Source organism: Oryzias latipes, chromosome 19, assembly GCF_053564925.1.
Source record: "Oryzias latipes strain Hd-rR chromosome 19, Olatipes_Hd-rR_3.1".
Lineage (NCBI taxonomy): Eukaryota > Metazoa > Chordata > Actinopteri > Beloniformes > Adrianichthyidae > Oryzias > Oryzias latipes.
In genome coordinates, this window is record NC_136255.1 from 24,899,464 (window position 1) to 24,922,205 (window position 22,742).

At 44.8% G+C, this 22,742-nt stretch overlaps 1 protein-coding gene across 2 annotated transcripts; it reads right to left on the reverse strand.

The window, feature by feature from the left end:
• Positions 1–20: 20 nt before the first annotated feature.
• On the reverse strand, positions 21–22,445 carry mrtfba (myocardin related transcription factor Ba). 2 transcript variants are annotated; one of them, XM_078937109.1, is made up of 17 exons: positions 22,266–22,377; positions 16,376–16,616; positions 10,537–10,565; positions 9,902–9,967; positions 9,747–9,802; positions 9,594–9,669; positions 9,087–9,248; positions 8,846–9,015; positions 7,882–8,007; positions 7,557–7,804; positions 7,312–7,474; positions 5,378–6,379; positions 5,192–5,299; positions 4,984–5,115; positions 4,775–4,909; positions 3,765–3,825; positions 21–3,686 (listed from the first exon to the last, which is right to left on the reverse strand). In XM_078937109.1, exons 3-17 carry the CDS (start codon positions 10,556–10,558, stop codon positions 3,190–3,192), a joined length of 3,024 nt encoding a protein of 1,007 aa, XP_078793235.1. In that variant the 5' UTR covers positions 10,559–10,565; positions 16,376–16,616; positions 22,266–22,377; the 3' UTR covers positions 21–3,189. The 2 variants fall into 2 exon arrangements, with proteins under 2 accessions (XP_078793235.1, XP_023805369.1); XM_023949601.2 differs by lacking the exon at positions 10,537–10,565 and having other exon boundaries at positions 22,266–22,445.
• Positions 22,446–22,742: the final 297 nt, after the last annotated feature.

The following is a 22,742-nucleotide window of genomic DNA, read 5'->3' on the forward strand; positions in this document are numbered from 1 at the left end:
TAAATTAAGAAAATAAAACCTCACAGTACACCAACCTTTATTGACACAAAAAGCAGGACTTATATACACACACACACACGTCTATTTTTTTGTATTTACAAAATAGAGAGCCCGTGGATGTTACACATGTATAAAAATATGCCTTACATCTATAGAAATATGTACAGAATGTGCAAAACATATGGCATCAGACACAGGAGGCATGGCGTGGGAGGAGGACACAAATGGGTTTAGATGTTTTTGTTCAAAAACGCCTTCAGATTAAAAGCTTTGATTTGAGTGAAAAGAGGGGAAACCTTTCACAGGACAGGCAACATGTGCAGATTTTATTTTATTTCTACACAAAAGACCAAAAAAATAAATAAACTAAAGCATGAAGCTGAAGGTGTGAGCCCTCTCCAATGATATGAAACGCCCTAAAAGTTCACACACGGAGAAAAATCAAGGCAGGATTTGACGTACAGTACATCAGAAGACAGCAGTTATTATTGCTCTTCCAGCTGAACTCGTCCATCCAGGCAGCAAAACGGCGGAAAAACGAGAGAAAGGTCACTGCCGATCGGAATAAATACAAAAACAAGATCCTCACGAAGGCAGGAGGAAGTGTTTGAATGTCAGAGTAAGCCAATCGTCTCCTGAATAAAATTAAAAAACAGCAACGTGGAAACGAAAAGGCGCGCGGAGGTCGTCTCCGACGGCTGCTGAGCAGCGTTTGGCGTCTCGCCATCAGACAGAGCGGAGCTGAGACGAGAAGAACGCCAGGAAAACGGCGGGTTTTCTTTACAGTCCGGGTTTTGCTCAAAGTGACGGAGAGCTTTATCGCCCTCTAGTGGAAGTCCAACCGTTTAATTCCATTAATCCCAAAGTTTAAACCCTTAAAGTCCCACTCCCATCATCTTGTGATTTATTTTCAAAGCGTCCCCCGTCGACTTTTAATTACAATTTTGCAGTTTTTAGCCAAAATTAAACATAAACTTTTGGTTTTTAGGACATAGTTTCTGTAGAGCAGTGTTTTTCAACCAGTGTGCCACGGCACACTAGTGTGCCGTGGGAGATGGCCAAGTGTGCCGTGGGAAATTGCCCTCATTAACTGATATAAAAACATTTCCCATCTCCGGGATTTCAGCTCTCTAACACTGAGTAGTTAGGAATATAAAAGATCGTAAAATACTTTTTCTTTGCCTTTATTTTATTTTATTAAAGACATTTTGATAAGAATGACGTACCGCGATTCAGCTGCACCTTCGGCTGTATTTTAGAAAAGTCCCGGCCCTTTAACTGTCTCCACCAATCATTCTTAGGGAACTTAATCACATGTCATCAGTCTGACCAATCAGAAGTGGTTAAAGTCTTCACTTCCTTGTCCCGATTTAGCTCGTAAAGTCGCTCAGGTCTAACAGAAATACCAGCTAAATCTCGTCTTTAACGGTGCAGCTTTCCACAGAATCCGGTATCAGACCGTGGAACAAGTGAACAAAACCATGAAGCTCAGAGACGCGATCTCCGCCGGCCGTTTTATGCACTACATCTCCCATGATGCATTGGGTTGTGAGAGTGACAGCGCACAAGGAGATCTGTTGTTAAACGTCTTGAAACCAACGAACACACAAACTGTTTTTAAATCTTCTAACTTAACTTTTATTGCATCTTTTAGAAAAAAAACAACTGCAGTTTCCAGCTTTTTCTGCAACAATTATCTCAAAAATGCATGTGAGATTGTGGAGGGGCTGTAGATCAATACATACTGAGTTTCTCCGTTTTTTTTTTTTTTTAATTTTTGGATCCTGGTGTGCCGCGGGATTTTTTTTAAGGTTAAAGTGTGTCGTGGCTCAGAAAAGGTTGAAAAACACTGCTGTAGAGCAGCAGGAGTCGATCAAAAATTCACCTCCGAGTTGTGGGCGGGACAATCACAGAGTAAGCCCGCCCCTTCCCATAATCCATCTGTTTACAGCCTCTCCTGCAACTTACAGTCCCCTCACACCTTCAACCTAACATGCACCGCTTTGACCTTTGACCTCTTCCAACTGTAGGAGGTGGACATGTGCTAGCAAATAGTACAAGAAGAAGAAGAAGCCCCTCCCTGCTGGTCCAGTGTGAACAGCATGGGCTGAACGTAGCATCAGAATGGAGCAGGACAAGTGTGTGGCCCCGCCCAGCGGATTTTCTACATCACAACTACAATTGTTTTTTTTTTTCTGCTCCTGATTCACAATAATTTCAATAAAGAAATACTCAGAAATGCTTCATTTGGCTTAAATGTGAGTCAAATGTGTTGAAAACAGCATTTTCATTGGAGTGGGTGTTTAGAGAAAAAAACCTTTGAGAGAACGGAACAGGAAGTGGACTTAAAAAAAAAAAAAAAAAAAAAAAAGAAACCCGCCCAAGCAAAGCCGCCTAAAAAAGTCGGTTCTGTGCAACACGAGAAAAACAGTCTTCGGAAACGTCACGAGCTCCACAGCGGGAAATGATCGGATTCTGGCTTTTTTCTGATCGTAGACACGAACGCCATCATGCAGGGAGACGCGTGTAACATGCAACAGACGGGAGACGGACTACGCACACGACGACATGCTAGCTCCTCCCAACGGTCGGGAATTCTTTGTCCATGTTCCGAGGAAAAAGTGCAGGGATAAAGCTCACATCTTTACTTTTGGATAGACTTCCTCTGGCTTAGATCACTTATCTGATCCACAGAAAGAAAAAGAAAAAGACAGCTGCCAAAGTTTCTAGCAAAAGTCTGATTGTTGTTTTGTTCAAATACATTCAAATAGGAGACTTACTTGGACAACTGCGGGTTCTCCAGAACACCAGTGATGGAAACCATCGCCATGGTAACGCAGTGCTCACATTTGCTTGTTGTTCTGAGGCTCCGGCGCCTCTTTAGTGCATAGCTCTTCCACGGATGCAGCAGCCTGCGCGCTCCCTCAAACCAAACCTTAACGGAGAGGATGGCGTGGAGTCCACCGGAACGGCGTGCACGGAGGCTGAGCGCTGACCGGATGGGAGGGACCTCTAGGTGGAGAGCAGCAAGGCGCCGCGGAGATCAGGGGAACCGACCGTCTTCTGTTCTGACAAGTTCTGCAGCCAAATGTATTTACAAAGCCAGTCTGCTTTAGGCTCCGCCTCCTTGGCTTCGTTGATAAACAGTGAAGTTGTGATGACGACGAGTCATGGCGCCCACATCATTTGTCAGTCCCAGTGCAGGTCGTGCGAGTCTAAGAAGTCCGCGGGGATCCCGAGCGGCGTGAGCGACCCGCCGGGTCCGGGCGGCATGGTGAGGTCCAGCCACTCCATGTTGTCGAGGGCCGGGTCGGACAGACCCATGTTGAACGAGGATGGGGGCGAGGAGTCGCCGCAGAAGGACAGGTCGGACGTGTCCATGGGCGAGTACGGCTGCTGCTCCATCAGCTGCGCCTGCAGCTCCTCCATCAGGCCCTGAGTGCGCGGGTCCGACGCCGGCGGCGTGCCGGCCAGGAAGGCCTCCAGCTGATTGTCCGTGGCTAAAGAGGAGAGAGGGGGCAGGCTGGGGTTGACGGAGCTCAGAGTCGGAGGGGGGGCCATCTGGATCTGTGGAGGGGGCCTCGACAGGACGGTGTTGACGGGGAGGGTGGTCACGCTGGCGGTGACGGCGGGATGAGTCTTGTTGAGAGGCGCCGGATGCTCCTGTTGCATGAAGGGAATGATTTCTGCAAGGGAGGGGCAGAAGAATTTTAATACAAAAAAAAAGAAATCCAAACCCGATGAAACCAACAAACATCAGTTACCTCCGCTCTCTATCAGGATGTCAAACAGGTCGTCCATGTGTTGGCTGGTAGCCATGGAAACCTGCGAAGACGCATCGCAGATATTTCAGGGCTTTTAAAAAAATCCCCCACCAATATCTGCCGCAAGCAAGACCGGAAAACGAGGATTGCCCCGCCCCCCTGTGAGTCACATGACCCATCAACTCATTTTAAACAAAATATTATTTTGGGTATTATTGCCCATTATCATTTTTTTCTTCTTAGTATTCCTGTATATATGTTGCTCTTTTAAAGAAAACTGTGATGATAATTTAGTCTTTATTTAAAAAAAAAAAAAAAAAAAGTTTGTGTTTTAAACAAACATGTTTTATTACTTTTCATGTTTATAATGGAATATGTGTTAACATGCAGACGTTTAGGTATTGATCATATAAAAACAGCTATATTTCAGTGTTTTAAATATCAAATGTATTTTATTTAAATATAAAAATAGGATTTACTCAACATGAAGTCACACATTTACTGCAGTGACTTAAGTTGGCCACCAGATGTGGCTGTTGATCATTTTTTTGGTGAAACTTGGAGCTCCAGAAGACTCTGTTTTTATTTGTGTAAATATATTTTAAATGTTGATGCTGTCACATATTTTTGAGTCTGTTTCATCTTAATAAAGACCCATTTTGATGAAAATCACGTTTTTAACACGTTCATGTCTTATTTTCCTGATGATGGAGGACATCTATCGTTAAAAAAAGATCGTATGTGTGACGTAGGAACTACAATGGGCGTGTCACAAGCTCCCTGCTCAGATGCATCCACTACAAACAGCATAATAAGGGGAAAATAGATCAAAAGATGATCGGGGAGGGACTTTACATTTTTCATTCACTGTTCAAAGAGCAATAAACAAACAAAATTGTCAGTAGTGAAAACCTGTCGTTTAAGAAAATCAGAGGTTTATAAAACGGCAAACTCTCGTTGAGCGAATAAAAGGAGGTGCAGCGACGTGCGTTTTAGACGCCGATTCTCACCTGGGAGACGTTGTTGATGTGCAGGTTGTTGCGGCTCTGTTTGATGGCCTCCTCGTAGCGCGGAGGCTCCCGAGTCTTTGGAGGAGCAGCCAGGGCGGAGGGCTGGAGGAGGAAGGCGGGCTGAGGGGATGAAGGCTGAGAGGGGAAAAAAAAGAAGTGAGTCTCTGAAGGGTGAGATGGTTGCTACGGTAACAGCTCTGGGCTGGTACCTTGGCGAGGGGCCCGTTGGTCAGCAGGTGGTTGGGGGAGGCCTGTGGAGAGACTCTGTCGTCTGGGGAGCTCCGGAGGAAACACTGCGGGCTCAGCTCGGATCGGGCCGGGGACCCGCACACGGTCAGAGTCTGGGAACACAAGAGGAAGACTTCAGAGCGGCAGAGTCCAGAGCGGCAGGGGAAACCGAACGCTGACGGGACGGACCTGCAGCAGAGACGGCTGGCCGGACGCCATCTCCACCTTGGTGGGCTGCAGCTGAGGGACTGAAGCCTGGACCAGGCCCGGGTTGGAGACTGCGGCCTGCAGGACGGGCTGAGAGAAAGGACGATTCGTTTACAGGACCGTCAGATAACAGCCCTCTGACCCCCCCAGGTCATTCCTGCTGGGTACCTGCAGGCTGGCGTTTGGCAGCTGGATGGCAGCGGCGTTGCTGGGCAGCGTCACCGGCAGCAGGATCTGGGTTCCGGCCTGGCCCGCGGTGGTCAGCAGAGTCTGAGGCTGGCCCAGGACCTGGGAGACCCCCCCATGGTGGCTGATGAAGAACTGCTGCAGGTTGGGCATGGCGGGCTGGGGACTTGTCTGGGAGGGGGAGCGGCGCTGGCCGCTCGTGTTCATGCCGGGCTGGACGTGGCTGACGAGCTGCGTTTGGGCGGGGAGCTGCAGGTTGCTGGAAGAAACCGTCACGTCCTCCAGCTTCACTACTGAGGCCAGGGGGGCCGCCAGGGGGGCCGCCAGGGGGGCCGCCAGGGGGCCCGTCAGGGGCTGAGAGCCGAGGACCGAGCTGGGGATGGGGGCAGCGTTGGGCGAACAGTTGGCCCGGAGGGAACCTTCCATTTTTACAGAGTTGTGGACAGCAGCGCCGGCGCTGGGGGGCGCTGAAATGAGCGTAGGGGACAAGGAGGGGGGCTCAGTGGCGCAGACGACCTGACCCCTCTTCTCCACCTCTAGCTGCATCTTCAGCTCCTCCACCAGCCGCTGCTCCTGCTCCAGCTTCCTCATCAGCTCCTCGATCTGCCTCTCTTTCTCGTGGAGCCGTCTGTCCTTCTCCCCGTGGCCGGCGGGGGGCAGCAGGGGCTGCAACCCCCTTTTGCTTTCAGATCCTGCCTCAGACACCCCCACAGAGGGGTCGGTGGGAGCGGGCGACACCGGTGACGTGGAGCTCATGCTCTCCGGAGCCAGCGGCTGCGCTTGGAAGACGATGGCGGGGCCTGCGGTCGCGGTGACCTCCATGGGGACGGAGGAGAGGGTGGAGGTGGGCGGAGCAGCGGCGGCGGCGGAGGAAGCCGGGACGCAGAAGGTGTCCTGGAACGGCTTCAGTCTTTCTATGAGATCCATCTTTGTTCCGGACACCGGCAGGCCGCGCAGTTTCAGCTCCAGCTTCAACTCGGCCACCTGAGAAGACAAAGACGGTCGGGTCAGAACAACCGGTACCACCGATTCAGAACCGCTTGAGAGTCTGCGGACACTCGATCCTATTGTAAAACATAAAAAAAAAATCAACAAATTTAACAAACAAATCCAGATTTCCCCTAATTTATCCTTATCTGGTTTAAACAGAGCGTTTCTGTGAGGTAGCTTCAACAATAGATGATCAACTAAAAGAAAAAAAAAACTGTTATGTTTGGCTGAACATTTGAACATTTTTCATCAGATGTGATTCATTTCTCTATTAAAAAATCTTATTAAGTTTAGTTTTTGTTGGTTTTTGAAAAAGGATTTTTTTTAAATCACTTTTTCGTGGCGCTTGCACTTTGCAGACGGTCCCTTGGCAGCCGTCTATTTTATTCTCAGTAAAAGTAAAAATACTCTATTTTTTCTGATGAAATGTTTTTGAAGTAGAGCTGTGAGCGAAATCTCTGATGTTTTTCACTCCTAATTTTTCTCCCTGCTTTCACTTCCTTTGACAAAACTTATGAATGAATGAATGAATGAATTTCAACCAAATGTAAAAATGTTTGCACAGCAATGCAGCAGGTGCTTTGTGAGCTACCGCTAGCTTTAGCATCTCATAAAGTGAAATACTAAAACTCCCGTTTTGTGCTCTAGAATCACAAGACTGTACATCAAAGCAAATTCAAAGAGGACTTGTCTTCTTATGGGACAAAGTTTAGCTAGCCGTCTGGCTGAAAGCAGTTTTATCCTGATCGGGGTTCAACATCCTACGTGATCGGATCTCATAACGTTCCGATTTTAAAACCCAAACTGTCAAATGAGAACCTGGAGGAGGAGATTTAGTGCAGAAAGCTTAGTATGGAATCTGCAGAGTGCTTCTGGTTCTAAAGAGAAGAGAATAAGAACTTTAGGAAAGGAGGATTTCCAAAGACCTTCATCTCCTCCAGATTGGCCGGAAGAACTCCCGGCTTGCGGCTGTTTGGTCGTGCCGACGCGGAGGGCAGAGGTGGGGGTGGAGGAGGCGGCGCCGCTGGCAGAGACACCACGATGGAGGTCGGCAGAGTGCCGGGACTGCTGGCCTGCTCGGCCACCGTCCTGCAGACACACGGGAGCGGTTGTTGGAGAAAAGAAGCCAGAGGAAGAGGAGGGGTGAAGGCAGAAAGCAGTGAGGCCGTACTTGAGCGGGGCGGGCAGGATGGTCTGGTAGTTGTAGTGCTGCTGCGTCTGCTGGCTGAGGATCTGCAGCTGCAGGAAGAGCTGCTGCTGCTGCAGCAGGCGGGCGTAGGAGGAGTCCATGGGAGCCTCGCTGGCCTCCTGCTTCTGGTCAGGAGGAACGTACTGGTGATACTTGAGCCGCTTCACCTTTGACCTCTCCTTGTTCTTCTTGCTGCGACTCTTCTCTGATGGCGCCTTCTGCTGGCTCTGCTGTGGGAGGACACACAGGAAGTTCTTGACTTCCGTCCAGCAACCAACGGGTGTGGAGCAAAGGTTTGGAGGCTTACTTTGACCAGAGTCGGGGCGGGTTTTGGGGGGGCAGCTGGAGTGGCCGGCTGGGCGGGAGGGGCGGCGGGGCGGCTGGCAGCTTCAAAGGAGGAAACCGCTTTTGGGAAGTCCGGTGTGGGAAAAGCCTGAGGAGGAGCGTCGTTCATAAGTGAAACATTGACTGTACATGAGAACTGGACTGAGTGACTCCTCCCTCCCACTGTCACTCGGTTTCAAGTCATTCAAGCAATAATCTGCCCAATCAGAGGCCTCAATTAAAAGTGGGTGGAGCCTGCTGGCCACCACGTCCAATTTTCAAAACGTTTCAATGAGCCCGCTTTCGAGCGGTAGGGGTGTGGCCTGTTAAAAAGCTCACTCCTGATCGGCAACAGTGGTTGCCGTAGAAACGTGGGCTCAGACCAAACCGATCATGGCTTACCGATGGCGTCTGGCTCCAACATGAAAAAAAAATGGCGCCTTCATTTGGTTGGAGATGGAAGTAAACCCTTTCTCCAGTTCTCAGAAACACTCAAAGATGCAAAATCCGATTCTGGAATTATGGGATGTCCAATATCCTGGGTTTAATCTGAGGCATAGGGGCAGTTTGTTGATCACTAAAAAGCAAAAATTCCCTGGAATCTATCGTCGTTTGTCCTGTCTTTATTTTTTTTTTCCTTCAGAGACTAAGAGCTGCTGTGTGACGGACGAGGGTTCAAATCCTGCAGTTTCCTCCTCACAGAGTAAAAACACAGGTAAAAGCAGCAAAGTTCTTTCCATTTAGTAAACACATCAATTCCCAGATTAGCAAAGCTAATGCTACGATTAGAAAAAAACAAACGTGGATGTTTTGAAGGTAACAGGAAGTTTTAAACATTTGTCATTGTAATGTTCTGTTCCACTAAATAAATCAGGAAAGGACTGGTTTCTGTGTGCATGTAAACAGAATCTGTAAAATGATTCAATAGTGTTTGCCGTCTCTCTGACCTGCAGCATGGCGCTGGGTAAGGAAGCCGGTCCAGGAGATGGCGTTTCTGGCATTTTGCTCTCCCCCGGTGAGGGGGCGGAGCCCTGAGACTCCTGGCTGGCCGGCTGCTCCGGTGACAAGGGGTCGTTGCTGTCCTCATCCAGAACCTTGGGATAATTCACCTGACCCACTACAGAGAAGCACAGAGTCAGCTTTGTCCCTCTCGACGGCTGACCAGGGGGCGCAGAGTCCCCGCCTCACCTATGATGGCCTGTTTGACGCTGGAATCCACGGGCAGGATGTTCTTCTCCACCAGCTCCATGGGGCCCGGCCTCTGGGCGATCTTCTCGTTCAGGTCGTCGGCCAGTCTCGCCCTCTTCAGCCTCATCTGCGTGGCCTGAAGCGAGGGCTCTGCACCCGTCTCTGCAGGCGGCAAAATAAAAGTTACTGAGAGATTAAAAAAAAGATCCACACTAACACATATAAAATCCATAACTTTGTGCTCCTTTTTAAATAATTTTCAGGGTTAAAATAATTGTCTTTTAGTTTATATTGTTCAGCTTTTGCTTCGATTATAACTGTAGTTTTTAAATTTGAATCATATCAATTCAGGAAGTATATTCAGGAACATAAACCATCATTAGTATCATCAGCTGAGCCAACAGTGACTTATTAAGTGGGGTTGTGGGAGTGATTCTGCCGAGGCCCAAAGGTCCACAGGATGCAGAAAGCGTCTGCATTGTGCGGCGGCCGGTTAGTTATCTGCACCTTGCAGGATGTGCATCCTGACCAGCTCTGCTCTCTCTGGACGACTGCGGATCTTGTGCTTCAGGAAGTTCTCGGTCTGAAAACCAAGGAAACAGACTTCAGATCTGTGTAGAGCCTTGGATCGGCTCTTTTTGCCCAAAATCCTCCTCTTACCCTGGCTCTCTCCAGGCTGCGAATCTGCCCGTGGAAAGCTGCCGGGCTCTTGAGGGCTACGGCACAAACACAGATTTCGTTATCTTTCCATCGGCGTGATTCAGGCCCGCTGTTGCATCTTGAACCCGCCCAGGCTAAAAACTCTGTTTACTCACGCGGCATGATGCCCTGATCCACCAGCTGCTCGCGGGTCCGCCGATGCTGAAGTCTCAACTGCAGCACTGGAAGCAAAAAAAAAAACAAATGAACCAAATGTTCGACTTTAGCAGAAAGGAGAACGTCAGCCAGAGAAAAGTGGAAAGATGATGTACTCTATGATATTTAAAAACAGGAAGTAAAAGGAGGAAGAGAACCAAGATGACACCACCAAAGCAATCCTGCCCACCCCCGTGGGAACGTAAAGAACTCTAAACTGAAGCTCTGTAAGAAAAAAGAGGTTTTGTCCAGAACAAGACCCTAGAACCTAGAATGATATCAGATAACTACAAATTGAATCTTTACGAACGAACAACTTCTGGAGCTGATGGTACCGTGCAGCGTCACCATGGCAACAGAGGCCCTCACATTGTTGCAGTGAACCGGTCCAGCCGTAACTCTGCCTCACGGCAAGATCAACATTTTCCTAAAGCACCAGATGTTGCTGCAGATCTGCTAAATTTAGCGCACAACTCCTTCCAAAGATACAGCCGCCACCCCCGCAAGAGAAATGTAGAGGGGGGGGGGGGGGGGGGAAAGCAGAAATGTTCAGACAAATGAAAACAATGAAGCTAAAAACGGTTTCTGGACTCACAAGTCCGGTTCTTTTCTTCCATCTTCAAACTTTACAGGAGAAAAAAAAAGAAAACAGAGAAATGAAAGACAAAAAAAGTCACTCAGACCAAAACCTTTAGCTAACATGAGACAAGTTTAACATAAACAAACTGTACAAAAGAAAAAAGTTTAATGAATACTGGGAATACGTGTTAATAAACTACTAATACTTTGTTTAATCCAATTACCTTTAAACATGTAGGATGTTTCACATAAAAATGTAAAAAAATAGGGTTTTGTTTTTGCTTGAATCCTGCAGTCAAGCTATAAGAAAACACCAATAATCTACACTAGAACAACAAAAATGAAAAAAATATTTATCTAAACTGTAAAACATGGAATGTGGAATACAAACTGTGATTTAAACATTTGATGTAAACAGAAATGATGATGACTAATCAAAAATAATGACTACCATATTTTTTAGAGCACAAGTTATGGTTTTTACATTGTTTGGTCAGGGGTGCGACTTATATGTGATTTTTTTTTAAAATCCATATTTTCTCATATATTCCTTATTTTCCCATGAATAACTGGTTTCTATTTATTTGATTGTTCTTCCTTGTGAGCTTTATATTTTTCTTCTTTGCATCAAGATATTATTACTCCCGTTTTTACTTTCCCTCCTTGGTCTGATGTGGGACAGCAAATCATCAAACTGGGAGACTGAAAGTACCGCTGATAGCGCCGCCAATCAGACGCAGCTCCTAGAGCAGGGGTCGGGAACCTATGGCTCGCGAGCCATATATGGCTCTTTTGATGGTCACATGTGGCTCGCAGACAAATCTTTTATTATACTTTTAATTTTTTTTTTTCATTAGACCAGTCCTTCTCGTGCGCGATGCGATGCCAGAGGCGCGCAGTAGTATCGGTGCTTGGGGAGAAAAATCTGCAACGCATATCAGTTTATTATTATCTAATTTTTCTCAGAGTTTGTACCAGCTGGAAACCTGTGAATTGCCGTGCCTAATACTGCGCGCTCTTTCAGTTGCGGGGACGGGAGGTGTGAAGAAGAAAGCAGAGGGTTGGGGGGAGGGGTTGTGGGGACCGGCAGCAGGTGAATCGCGCAGGGATTGTAAAAACGTAAAACCCGCTACCAGTCACTCACTGCGGCGTGTGAGTATATGTTTGGCTCCACGTCTGCATGTGAGCAGTCTGTCTCACATCTAAAGTACATTCATACTAACCTACGATTTCCCCCCAAAGTGCGACTTATTTATGCTTATTTCTTCTTTGTTGTGCTTTTATGGCTGTTGCGACTTATTATCAAGAGCGACTTATAGTCCAAAAAATACGGTAGATAGTCACGTGACAAAACTAATGGTTAGCTGCAGTTCAACACAGATTAGCATCACTTTAAAAGCAACATAACAGTGATCAGGACAGGAAGACGAAGCTCAGACTCCAGTCCTCAAACAGGAAACGGCTGGTTTGAAGAACTTCACAGGTCTTTTGTCCCTTACTCATGATCTGAACAATGATCAACCATTGAAAAAAACCCTAAGTCAGCACCCTTTGGCAGCTTTGAAAGGAAAGAGAAGCCGTCAGTGGTTTGAAGACTTGCAGCGTTTGAGATGATTCAACTTCCAGTTAGCTGCCTTGCTGAGAATTTCTCCGGGAAACGCAGCCGCTGCCTGACAAACATGTTTTGACCTCCTCAACCCCATAAGAAGTGGATTCCACAATCTAGTAGAGCGGCACAAACGTCTTCACAAAGAATCACAGCAGCAACACCAGACAGAACCTGCTTTTCTATCATTAACTTAAGTAAGACAACATAGCTGTTTGGTGGCATCTAAAGAAAACTTTAAAATATTTACAAAAGTTTCAGGAATCAAAGGAAATTTGGGACCAAAAAAAACTTGGTTTATAAATTTTTTCACTAAAATGTCGCAGTGTGATCAAAAAAGCCGAGAAGAAACTTGGGGGAAACTTAAAGCTAAGTTTCAGCACCTACAGAACCCCTCAGTGAACTTTTCTTTCATAAATGCAGCAAAAAGTAAAGAACTACAAAAAAAAAAAAAAAAAAAAGATGGAAGATAAAGGAGCCACAAACCAGAAAAAAAGCAAAGAAGAAACTCTTTTCTGCACATTAGTAGTAAAAGAGACATTTCTGTGGAAATCTTGAAGTCCAACTCTGAAGTGAAAAAAAAAGTAATGCTACAAGAAAAATAACTAGACATGTGTCCAACTAGACATGCAATTACTGCACGATAGTATTTATGTCCCTACAAGAATTTATTTTTCAAAGGGTCGTATAGCCGGTCCTTATCTAATTGTGGTTGTAAATAAATGAGACCGTGTGCATCAGTTCTGCTTAATGACGGTGCTGGGAGACTTTTCATGAACAACACTGAGGATGGAGCGGCTATTTGGAAATCCGTCTGATTTTCTGGCCCATAATCATGAAGTGGATCATGGAACTCTTTGGTTTTTAGTTCAGTAAGTCAACATGGCCGCTCCAGCTTTGTAGACACCACGTCTTCATGGATTCAACTAAAAGCAAAGCAAAGGTCACTGAGCCTCAGATTCTGTCTTCCTTTATGCTCATGACTTTGTCTTTTTGGGAAATAACATCGGATATAAATCTGAAGCCAAATCCGTTTGTCCCAACCAAGTTGGGACTTTTGCAGAGGAGTAAGCCTCCACATTTCATTGTCCAGTGATCAACTGACATGAACATTTCTGCTGGTAACTCTTGCGGATGTAGACATGCTAACCAATTGGTTAGGATGATCACAAAGGACTCCTGCCACAGTGTTGTGACAACCGTCTGTCTAAGTGTCTGCACCGTAAGCACTCAAGCAAAATGTCCGCCATTCAGAGCAATCAGAAGGGCGGTGGACGTGCACATGGGGCCATTCCCCCACAGCAGTTCAGCATTGAAGACCGTGTGGAAAAAGTGGTGAAAAACTGAGGTTTCATTAAGGTTCCTGACAGATGATTGGAGGGGACAAGAACCAGAATGACGGCAAATCCCACCACAGAAACCATCATGTTTTTCAAAGTAAAAGAACCTGCTATTTTCTTAAAACATGTCAAAGATCTTTTATGTCTTTAAGTTTTAAATACAAACCTTTGAAATGAGTTCAATAATGCAAGAAAGTAAAAAAGCTTGTTATGTAATAAAAATGTTTTGAAATATAAAAGTTGATTTGAGATTTTTGACATTGTAAAAATCTAAAAAGAAAGCTACAAATTACAAATAAAACATCTTTTCAAATCACAAATAAGGGTAATTAATCTTGGATTTTAGTTTGGGAAAATGAATAGCAATAATATTTAAGTTTCATTTACAAGTTATTAAATCCCAAGCATTAGACTAGGAGCTGTCATGATGACAGAAAGATCAACACCTGCATGGCTTTAACCACAATGAGTGGAGGGGCTAGAAAAGCTCAGACGGTGGAAAGTGTGAGGTGATGAGTGGGTCCTACTACTGTTGACATTCCATAGGAACTTTCCACGGCTAAACCTCTGTCCTCTCGCTCACAGCGGCGCATTACAACGACCAAAGCAACAGCCTGGACTCGGTCTGGAAGCCTTCAGATGAAACTCCTCGTTTGTTGACAGAATGACACAGTTCCGATTAGCGAAAGACATACTTTGCTGATCTCTCTAAGCCATCGAAAGCCATGATTAGAAGCTGGCAAAGCAGCGGTGAATCATCCATCACAGTCCGTCTGTTCCATATAGTCACTCGAACAACACAAACAAGCAAATGCGCAGTCTGACGAGCACAATGAAAAGAACAGATGACAACTTTATACAGGAGCCAGACCAGTTTGAACTTTAAGCTAAAATTAGTCTGTGGATAAATATATTTGCATGGATGATGTTAAGATGTATGGATGGAAAATAAAACCACAGAATTCTCAGGAACCGTATCATCGGCCTATGAAACCACATGGTCCGATTGACTGCAAGTTGTCAATTAAAAGATGAACACCTAACAAAGAAGTTCTGGTCGTGTAGCCTGAATGCTGGACACAAAACAAGTAGTAAGAGGTGAACTCTACCTCTGAAAGGATGCTTTTGTTCAATTAACATGACCTTTAGCATATATTCCTGCTTCCTCCGCCGGTTCATTCATCAGCTACGGGACAGTGAGGTGCAGGTTCTGTAGCCGTTACCACGACAACGCATCATATCACAAATCACAAACTCCCCCCTTTGGTGAAAAATATTAAATTAAAATAATGATAACTGATTTAACTTTTGACCATTGTACAAGGTGTCCAGTATCAGAAATGAATGGACATTGCGGAAGCACCCGTCCCCAGCTTTGAGTCGGACGGTTCCGCCACAAAAAACGCCATCCGGCATTATCCCCTATATCACCTTGACAGAGACCACCACCGCTCAATGAGACGCTAGGCGATGGTCCTTTTGTTTTTATGGTTATAAATGAATTGGCTGCAGGTTCTTCCAGATATGGGCAATGATCTGTAGCTGAATCCAGAGACAACGTAGACTGTGGTGAGAAAAGCGTGTAGAGAGCGTGAAACAGTACCTTCAGATGAACCAACACAATTTTCGGATTTTCCCAAAAATTTCTCGATTGACTGAACGAGACGGCAAACCAAAAATAAAATAAGACAAAAGCTGCGACATTTACTGCACATTTTCTTTGTAACATTTTCCTTGTAAAGTCGGCCATCTTGCTGCGAGCAACAGTCACCTTTAAGTTGTGTCACACATCCACTATGTACATTTTGCTTATTTTCCACGCATGAAATTTCGGTCTTTTGTGATACATGCGTGATACACGTAATCCATACATGTTTATTGAGTTGATCATTTGTTGTCGATGTTTTGTATTGTGTCAATACGGAATTTTACACGTATTTTACGTAGTTCATTTGCAATTATTACGTGATTCTTATATAACTGTGTGTCTAACAGACTTTTCCCGCAAATACCGCCGATGTATAACTTTTACATCGCTTGTACGGCGCACATAGAACGTAATTGACGCATGAATCACTACTGAACTGCATATAAACAGCAATAATCATGCATGGTTCATGTTCTACGTTGATTTACGTGTTATTTGCGCGGTTTTACCGTGGTTCATTCATGATACATCTGTGTAAATTTCACAAAAAGACCACGACTTTTCTCACTTTTTCCAATTTGCACAAAACGTACGTAGTGGCTGTGTGACACGGCCTTTGAGAGATTCTTTACACACTAGCAACGCCGCCTAGCTTTAATGTAACTCTAAACCCTGGTGTGGAAAAATGAGATCAAACCAATGCAAAGAGGAACGCAAACATTTGCCTGATAAACAGAACAGGACAGCAGCCCTAAAAAAAAAAAAAAAAAGCCACCGCGTAACACCCTCAGAACTGAACAAAACCTTTAAACAAAAACTGGACATCTTAGCCCACAAAGATGGTACTAACTTCAACATTCATGTTCCTGGCAAGGACATTTCCATATCACACTTGGATTTTTTTCATTTATAGGTTTCAAAATGTTATTTTGTGGGGGTTTTTTTGTGTCACTACTCTCATCTAAAACAGTCAGAGGGATTAATCAAGTTGTCAGAAATCCCAAAAGCATATTATTCTGGGCTCCAATGCAGTAAAAAAACAGCTTTTTTTTTAGGACAATAAGGCGGAAGATGACCATGAAAAACTGTAAAATTAACTGAAAACTAATGAAATTCGTTAAATTTAAAAAAAGACTAAACATATACTTTAAATTTGTGATTCTCACAACAGCGCGTGTTGATAACTGCCCAGCAGAACGACAGGAAACCGACAGCGTTGTTTCTGAGAAGCCGTGGTCGCCCTGCAGCAGCATTTTCTCACCGTTCTTGCGCTCGCTGAGCGGGGGCAGCGTGGGCTGCAGGGACAGCTCCTCCATGTCCTGGGTCACCGCCTCGCTCTGAGGACTGGGCACCAGTAGATTCAGCATCCCACAATCCCCCTCTGCTTCCAGCTGCCCCTGGGAAGCCTGGGCCTCCATCCTTTCTCGGGAGACGAGGGGGTTGGGGAGGGCAAGCAAGAGAAGCTGGATCACCTTCTCTTTGTGTTACGTCTCCCTTTCAACCTGTCGAAACAGAGACATTTATGAGGGCTTTCTGCGACTGATCCGCTCTTTCACAGAAGGAAAGCATCACTCAGTGACATTTTGTGGACTCAGAAAGGGCAAAAACATGGAATAATAGTCCTCCTCCTGTTGGCACGACGGTTTCACCCAGCTGGCAAAATGCTAAAGGTGGCATTTTACCTCTGCCATCTGGAAGAAGTCAGTCTGAGCCTAAATTAATCATTAAATAGGCTGCGTTAGTCATTAAAGTAAATAATGCCTCCAACCGCTGCTCGAGGGGAAACAACGCCAGTTTGTGCATGAATGTTCACTCTGTTCAGACAGACTTCATCATCTGAGGACAGACGTCACTGTGGTGGTTTCCAACTGAGGCAACATGTAAGTAAATCACTTTTTTTTTGCTGCAGACCCAGCATCCCTCTGGTCCCCGGTCCAACCAAAACCACAGCATTAAGCTCCCCTTACAGGGTCTGCAGCAGAAGCTTCTCTGCACTCCAGTACTTTTGTTTTCCTGCCTTTTTTAGATCAGCGTGGGTCCTCAGACTTCATCTGGTCTGCAGCCCGATCCTCCAGGCTAAATGTGACTCTTACAAGCGAAAGCGCCTCCTCCTAACCAGCTGCTATCACCACTTCCTGTTCCATTAATGATAAACGCACCACTAAAACACGGAGCCGTGCGGGCCAAGGTTCAACCTCAGCGGTTTCTGTGATAAGCCTGCAGGAACATAACGGCTGCATTTCATGGCTCCTATGGATAACAATCAAAACTGTAACTGTGAAATTCTGCAGGCTTCATCTCCTAAAAGCATGCAATCGCAGAAAAATCAAGCTTTTCAATAACTGCTAACAGATTCTGAGGTTTCATTAGCACAGAAGAAGAAAAAACACACACCACCCGATTATTTCACTAAAAATGAGATCCCTAAAACCAGAAAAAACATGGAGGCACCTCTGGATCCAAGAAAACTGGATTGTTCAAAATAATTTTTCTGTCGTTGTGAAAAAAGATCATTAACCGATTATCAGGAGGTCACAATAAGAAAAACCGTAACTGAGAACCATCAATAACTTCAAAGTTTGGTTGGTTTTGCTTTCATGCTGCACATTTTGGTTAGATCATTGTGTTGTCAAGACATTCACGGCACAAAACGCTGTTTTTGTTCCATCTTTGGTTCACCTCTTCTCTTTACACACTGATGTTGCATTTAAGGACACAACGAAAGAGAAACACAATAGGGAAGCACATCAGGATTCACTTGCAACAGTCAGGATTGTGGTTTTTAGATGGACGTGAGTCTGCTGGTTTGATCTGAGCTAGGCCTGCACAATATACCGCAAATTTATCATTATCGCAATATCCAGCTCTGCAATATGCATATCGCAAAAGACAGTGAAAATCGCAATAAATCGTAAACCTAAAATGTGTTAATACAACCTTATGGCAGCTTGAAGCATTTAACGAATCAAATAAATCCCTTTATTCATTTGACCAATCGGATGGACGCCTTCACCTTGTTGACCAATCGGATGGACGCCTTCACCTTGTTGACCAATCGGATGGACGCCTTCACCTTGTTGACCAATCGGATGGAGGCCTATTATGTTAGATGTTTGTCTCCTATGTCAACGAGGGTCATTTGGAGTATAATTTTTAAACTGTTGCAATTAAATGGGAATGATGTTTTTGTTTATTTTGTTATTTGTTTATATACCGCAAATTATACCGTTATCGCAATATTAATCTTAAATATCGAATATCGCAAGTTTTCCTCATATCGTGCAGCCCTAATCTGAGCCAAAGCTCAATAAAGTTCAAAGCAAAAAGCACCCAACTAAAATTTGTTTGTTTTGTCGTACAAATAGAAATCTTAAAGTCGGCAGTGTTGCATAAATTAATCTTAAGCAGAAAGAGGTAGAAGTATTTGGAGCCATGGTTTGCTTTTTGCCGTAGTACCACCCAACTGTCCTTACGGTGGGTTAGAGTGAAAAATGGGCTAACCTAGGTAGCCTGCCCACAATTTAAAGGTCGTAGACCACTTGCAAGCCCATAGAGACAAAATGTTCATGCACACTTTTCTACAGGCATGCAGCAGGCGACAGGTCGAAGTGAACATGTAAACAACATGTACGGGGGATATAGGTGAGACGCCGGCATGTCGTTCAGATTTAACCCCCCCCCCCGAACCCTGCACACTGTGCAAATAGTGCGTCAGTAGTAGAATGTGAAAATGTAGTTTGTGTGGACGTCCTACGGCCACTTACATGTCATGTGCGCGCCCCCCCCCCCCCCGTGCTCCAGCGCTCCACGCACGGTCAGTAAGGAGCCAGTCAACGCACCTCAGTAACGATCATTACAGTGAGGCATAAGGATGCCGTACAACAGCATCAACAGTAAAATCCTTAGTGCAATTTCCATTCCACGAGCCTCAAGGGAACTGCAAGACCCCCCCCCCCCCCCCCCCCACTCCTCTCTATGACCCTCCACAGACCAGGACAACTCAAAAACCTCCATACGGATCCCACATGTAACTAATCTTCAGTGAGCCGTACATCAAACGGCTTCATTTAAAAAAAATACAATTATCTAAAATATTGTCGGAAATATTAAGAGACAGGAATAAAAGATAGTCTCAAAAGAGGAGAAAAAAAAGGCATAACTTTTTTAGTCAAGACATTTAAATAAAGCCTCTTTCAAACACTGATAAGAACATTGATATGCACAAAGCAGAACTCAAGGAGACGGAGCCAGACGCCGACACCCATTCTCCACTCATCGTGAAACAATGATGAAGCACAACTCCGGGCGCCTGGAGACAACAGGCTGACATTCAAAGCTGCATCAAGGTCTGCAAATTAACATTCAGAGAGGAGAACCCGGAGAGACGGTGGAGAATTTACACAAACCGAATGAACAACAGCTTTCAGGTCCCCTCCTCGCATGAGCTCAGTTTACAAAGAGAGAACTATTAGGAATGAGCTGGGTAATTATGTTACCAACACTCAGGATGGATAATTGCTCTGCTACAACAAAGCTGATGTTCTTTCTAGTTACATTAGTTTACGCAGGTCTTTCTCTGATGCCTTTTCTGGTGTTATGAGAAGTTTCGACATGTTAGAGGGCGGCTGCGTTTAGCCCCTGGCTGTGTTTTGATATGTAAACGCCACTGAGTCAGGGACCGAGCAGGGGTCATCTCCAAATCTCCATTAATCATCTACGCTGAACCGTGACACACACACAGACGTGAAAGTAAAGGAACCAGCTCAAATCCTGAAGTTTCCCACCATCAACTCCACGCTCTCACAACAGCTGACATCACTGAATGTCCTTTGAATTTCTAAAGAACATCGTTGTGGAAGCAAAGCAGGTTAAACAGGTTAAACCCTAACCCTAACCCCAGCGGCATATTGTACTGCTAATATTCTCTAATATTAATAAATGTGATTTATGAATTGAAAGCATTACACGTAAAATATTGTTCAATATTTTGACCTCCAGCGTGCATTTGGGCGTCAGCACCGCTAAATCTGAATTCATGGTTCTTGACCAGAGAAAGGTAGTTTTCCATCTCTCTGTGGGTGGAGTGTCCCTGCCCCAGGTGGAGGACTTTAAATATCTGGGGGTCTTGTTCACGAGTGAGGGAAGACCAGAGCGTTGGATTGACAAGCGGATCGGAGCGGCGTTCGTAGTTATGCGGTCGCTGTACCGGTCCGCTGTGGTGAAGAGAGAGCTGAGCCAGGAAGCAAATCTCACTTTACAGGTCGATCTTTGTTCCAACACTCAACTATGGTCATGAGCTACGGGTCATTACTGAAAGGACGAGGTCCTGAATACAACCGGCTGAAATGAGCGTCCTCCGTTGGGGGGCTGGGGGTCCCTTAGAGATGGGAGGAGAAGCTCGGAGTAGAACCGCTTCTCCTCCACATCCAGAGGAGCCAGTTGAAGTGGCTCAGACATCTAGTCCGGATGCCTCCTGGACGCCTCCCTGGGGAGGTGTTCCGGGCATGTCCCAATGGGGGGAGGCCCCCGGGAAGACCCAGGAAACGCTGGAGAGAGAATATGTCTCTCTGCGTCCCCCCAGAGGAGCTGGAGGGAGTGGCCGGAGCGAGAGAAGTCTGGGCATCTTTGCTTAGACTGCAGCAACCCGGATAAGCGGAGGAAGATGGATCGATGGATGAACTAAAAAAAATGTATTTTAAAAGTTTGCCTCTGTTAAAAGAATTGAATTTAAAAATCATTGCTATTACAATGGCTGTTCTTCACTTAGCCAACTTTAAAACAGTTTGGGTTCATGATTTAAAGCCCGAAGACTCTTTAGGACTTTCTGCTGCTCTTTTTGTTGACTCAATGAAGAAAATCCAGAAAGGAGGGAAACCGTTTTAGATTTTCCCCCACACTCCCGTGACAGCAGCAGATGAGTCTGCCGCTTTGGACAAAAAGCTGATAAACAATTCAAAGGATTTGATAAAAACTAAAAACCTTTATTGAAGCATAATCCTTATTCTGTAAAGCTAGCAATGAAAAACAAACAGGGGGGGGATAAAAAGGTGTGGTTTTAGTTTGAGACTTTTATAGAAAGACACCTCAACAAATAGAATGTAAAGTACAATTTGAGATAAAGCAGGTATGACATCATGGCCGTTACCCATAAGTCTGTTCTGCTGTCCCACCATCATTTCCTTCCTTCCCGCCTTTGTTGGCTTTGCCTTCTTACAAAACAATAAACGAGCAAACATGCGTTCGATTATAAGAAGCAAAATGTACTAACTTTATTTCCCTTAATGCCATTTTATAACACTTCTTTTTTGTACTTCAAAGATTACACATTCATACAATAGAAAGGCATAAAAGAAAAAAGCACAAGATACAAAGAAAAAAATAAAATAAATAACTTTAGAACTGTAGTTCACAATATTAGGGATTGTCGTATAACATGTGATCTTCAATGAAAATGGACAGTTTCATTGCATTTTTGTTTGTCATGTGTTTCAGCGATTTAAAATATAAACAGATCTCCTTATGAAATGTATAATGGTTTTTAAAAACCACCTCTTATGGATGAAGAATTTCCAAGAAATTAAGTATTAAATGCCAAATCAAATAAGTTTTCACCAGATACTTACTACTCCAAATAATACAATATGTTTTTTAATTGAATAGCATTTTTTTACACTTTTCTATAACAAAACATTATCCTGTCTGCATGACTCAACAAACACAACCTGTTAATTCGCAGCCGCACTTTCCACACTCAACAGGAATTGATAAATCAATGTTATCATTAACACTACAACTATTTTGATAACTTTAATTCAGAAAAACAACATTTATGTCCATTTTATAAATTTCTCTACATAAAATAAACTGCATTTTTGATAAGAAGATGAAGCTAGCCGGTGGGTGTGGGACAGGGCAGGCTAACGCACACACTGGTGAGCCAAACAAGGCGACTGTTTTACATTACATTTGCAATCGCTTAAATCGAAAAAAAAAAAAACCGGCACCTGCTGCTGCTCTGTCACGCACGAGTCCACGTTGACCCGAACGAGTCGGCTTCTCTCGTCTCAGCCCCTCTTCTTTACTTAGCTCGAGCTAGCCGAGACACGCTATGCTAAAAACAAGGCGGCGCGGCATCCGCCCGGTTATCTTACCGAATTGCGACGGTTCGAAACGAGAGTCCATTAGAGCCGGTCCTCACATCGCGAAATCCACCGATGTCCGGTAAATCTGTCGAGCGGGTAGTTTTTCCCCCCGTCCGGCTTTGGGGCTGAAGTTTATTTGCGGAGTAAAATGGCTGCGATTTGTGTCCGTGGGATGGAGAGTGACGTAATGACGCACGAGGACGGAAACGGTGGAGGGATCGGCAAAGAGATGTGACAAAACTACCTGTTAACTGGTGTAACGTCCCACTTTGCTACCTGCGACATTCTGTGACCGGAAATGGGTTTGTGAAAGGTCTTTCCATAGCATAATTTTTTTTTTTACATGACCAAATGTTTTTTACACTTTTGCAGGTGTTTTTATTTAATATTTATGTATTTTTTAATAAGAATCTCATTTTTGATAATAATTGTCATAATAATTTTAATAATAATTTTTAATAATTTAATATGAATGTAATTTGTGAT

Bases quoted from the DNA above. Each gene is read 5' to 3' on its own strand.
- mrtfba (XM_023949601.2), bottom strand. From the start codon at position 16,532: ATGGAGGCCCAGGCTTCCCAGGGGCAGCTGGAAGCAGAGGGGGATTGT. The intron at 9,968-16,375 runs GTGAGAAAATGC...TTTTGCTTCCAG, and splicing joins GCTCAGCGAGCGCAAGAACG to TGCTGCAGTTGAGACTTCAG. The intron at 7,805-7,881 runs GTAAGCCTCCAA...GTCCTCCCACAG, and splicing joins CCGCCCCGACTCTGGTCAAA to CAGAGCCAGCAGAAGGCGCC.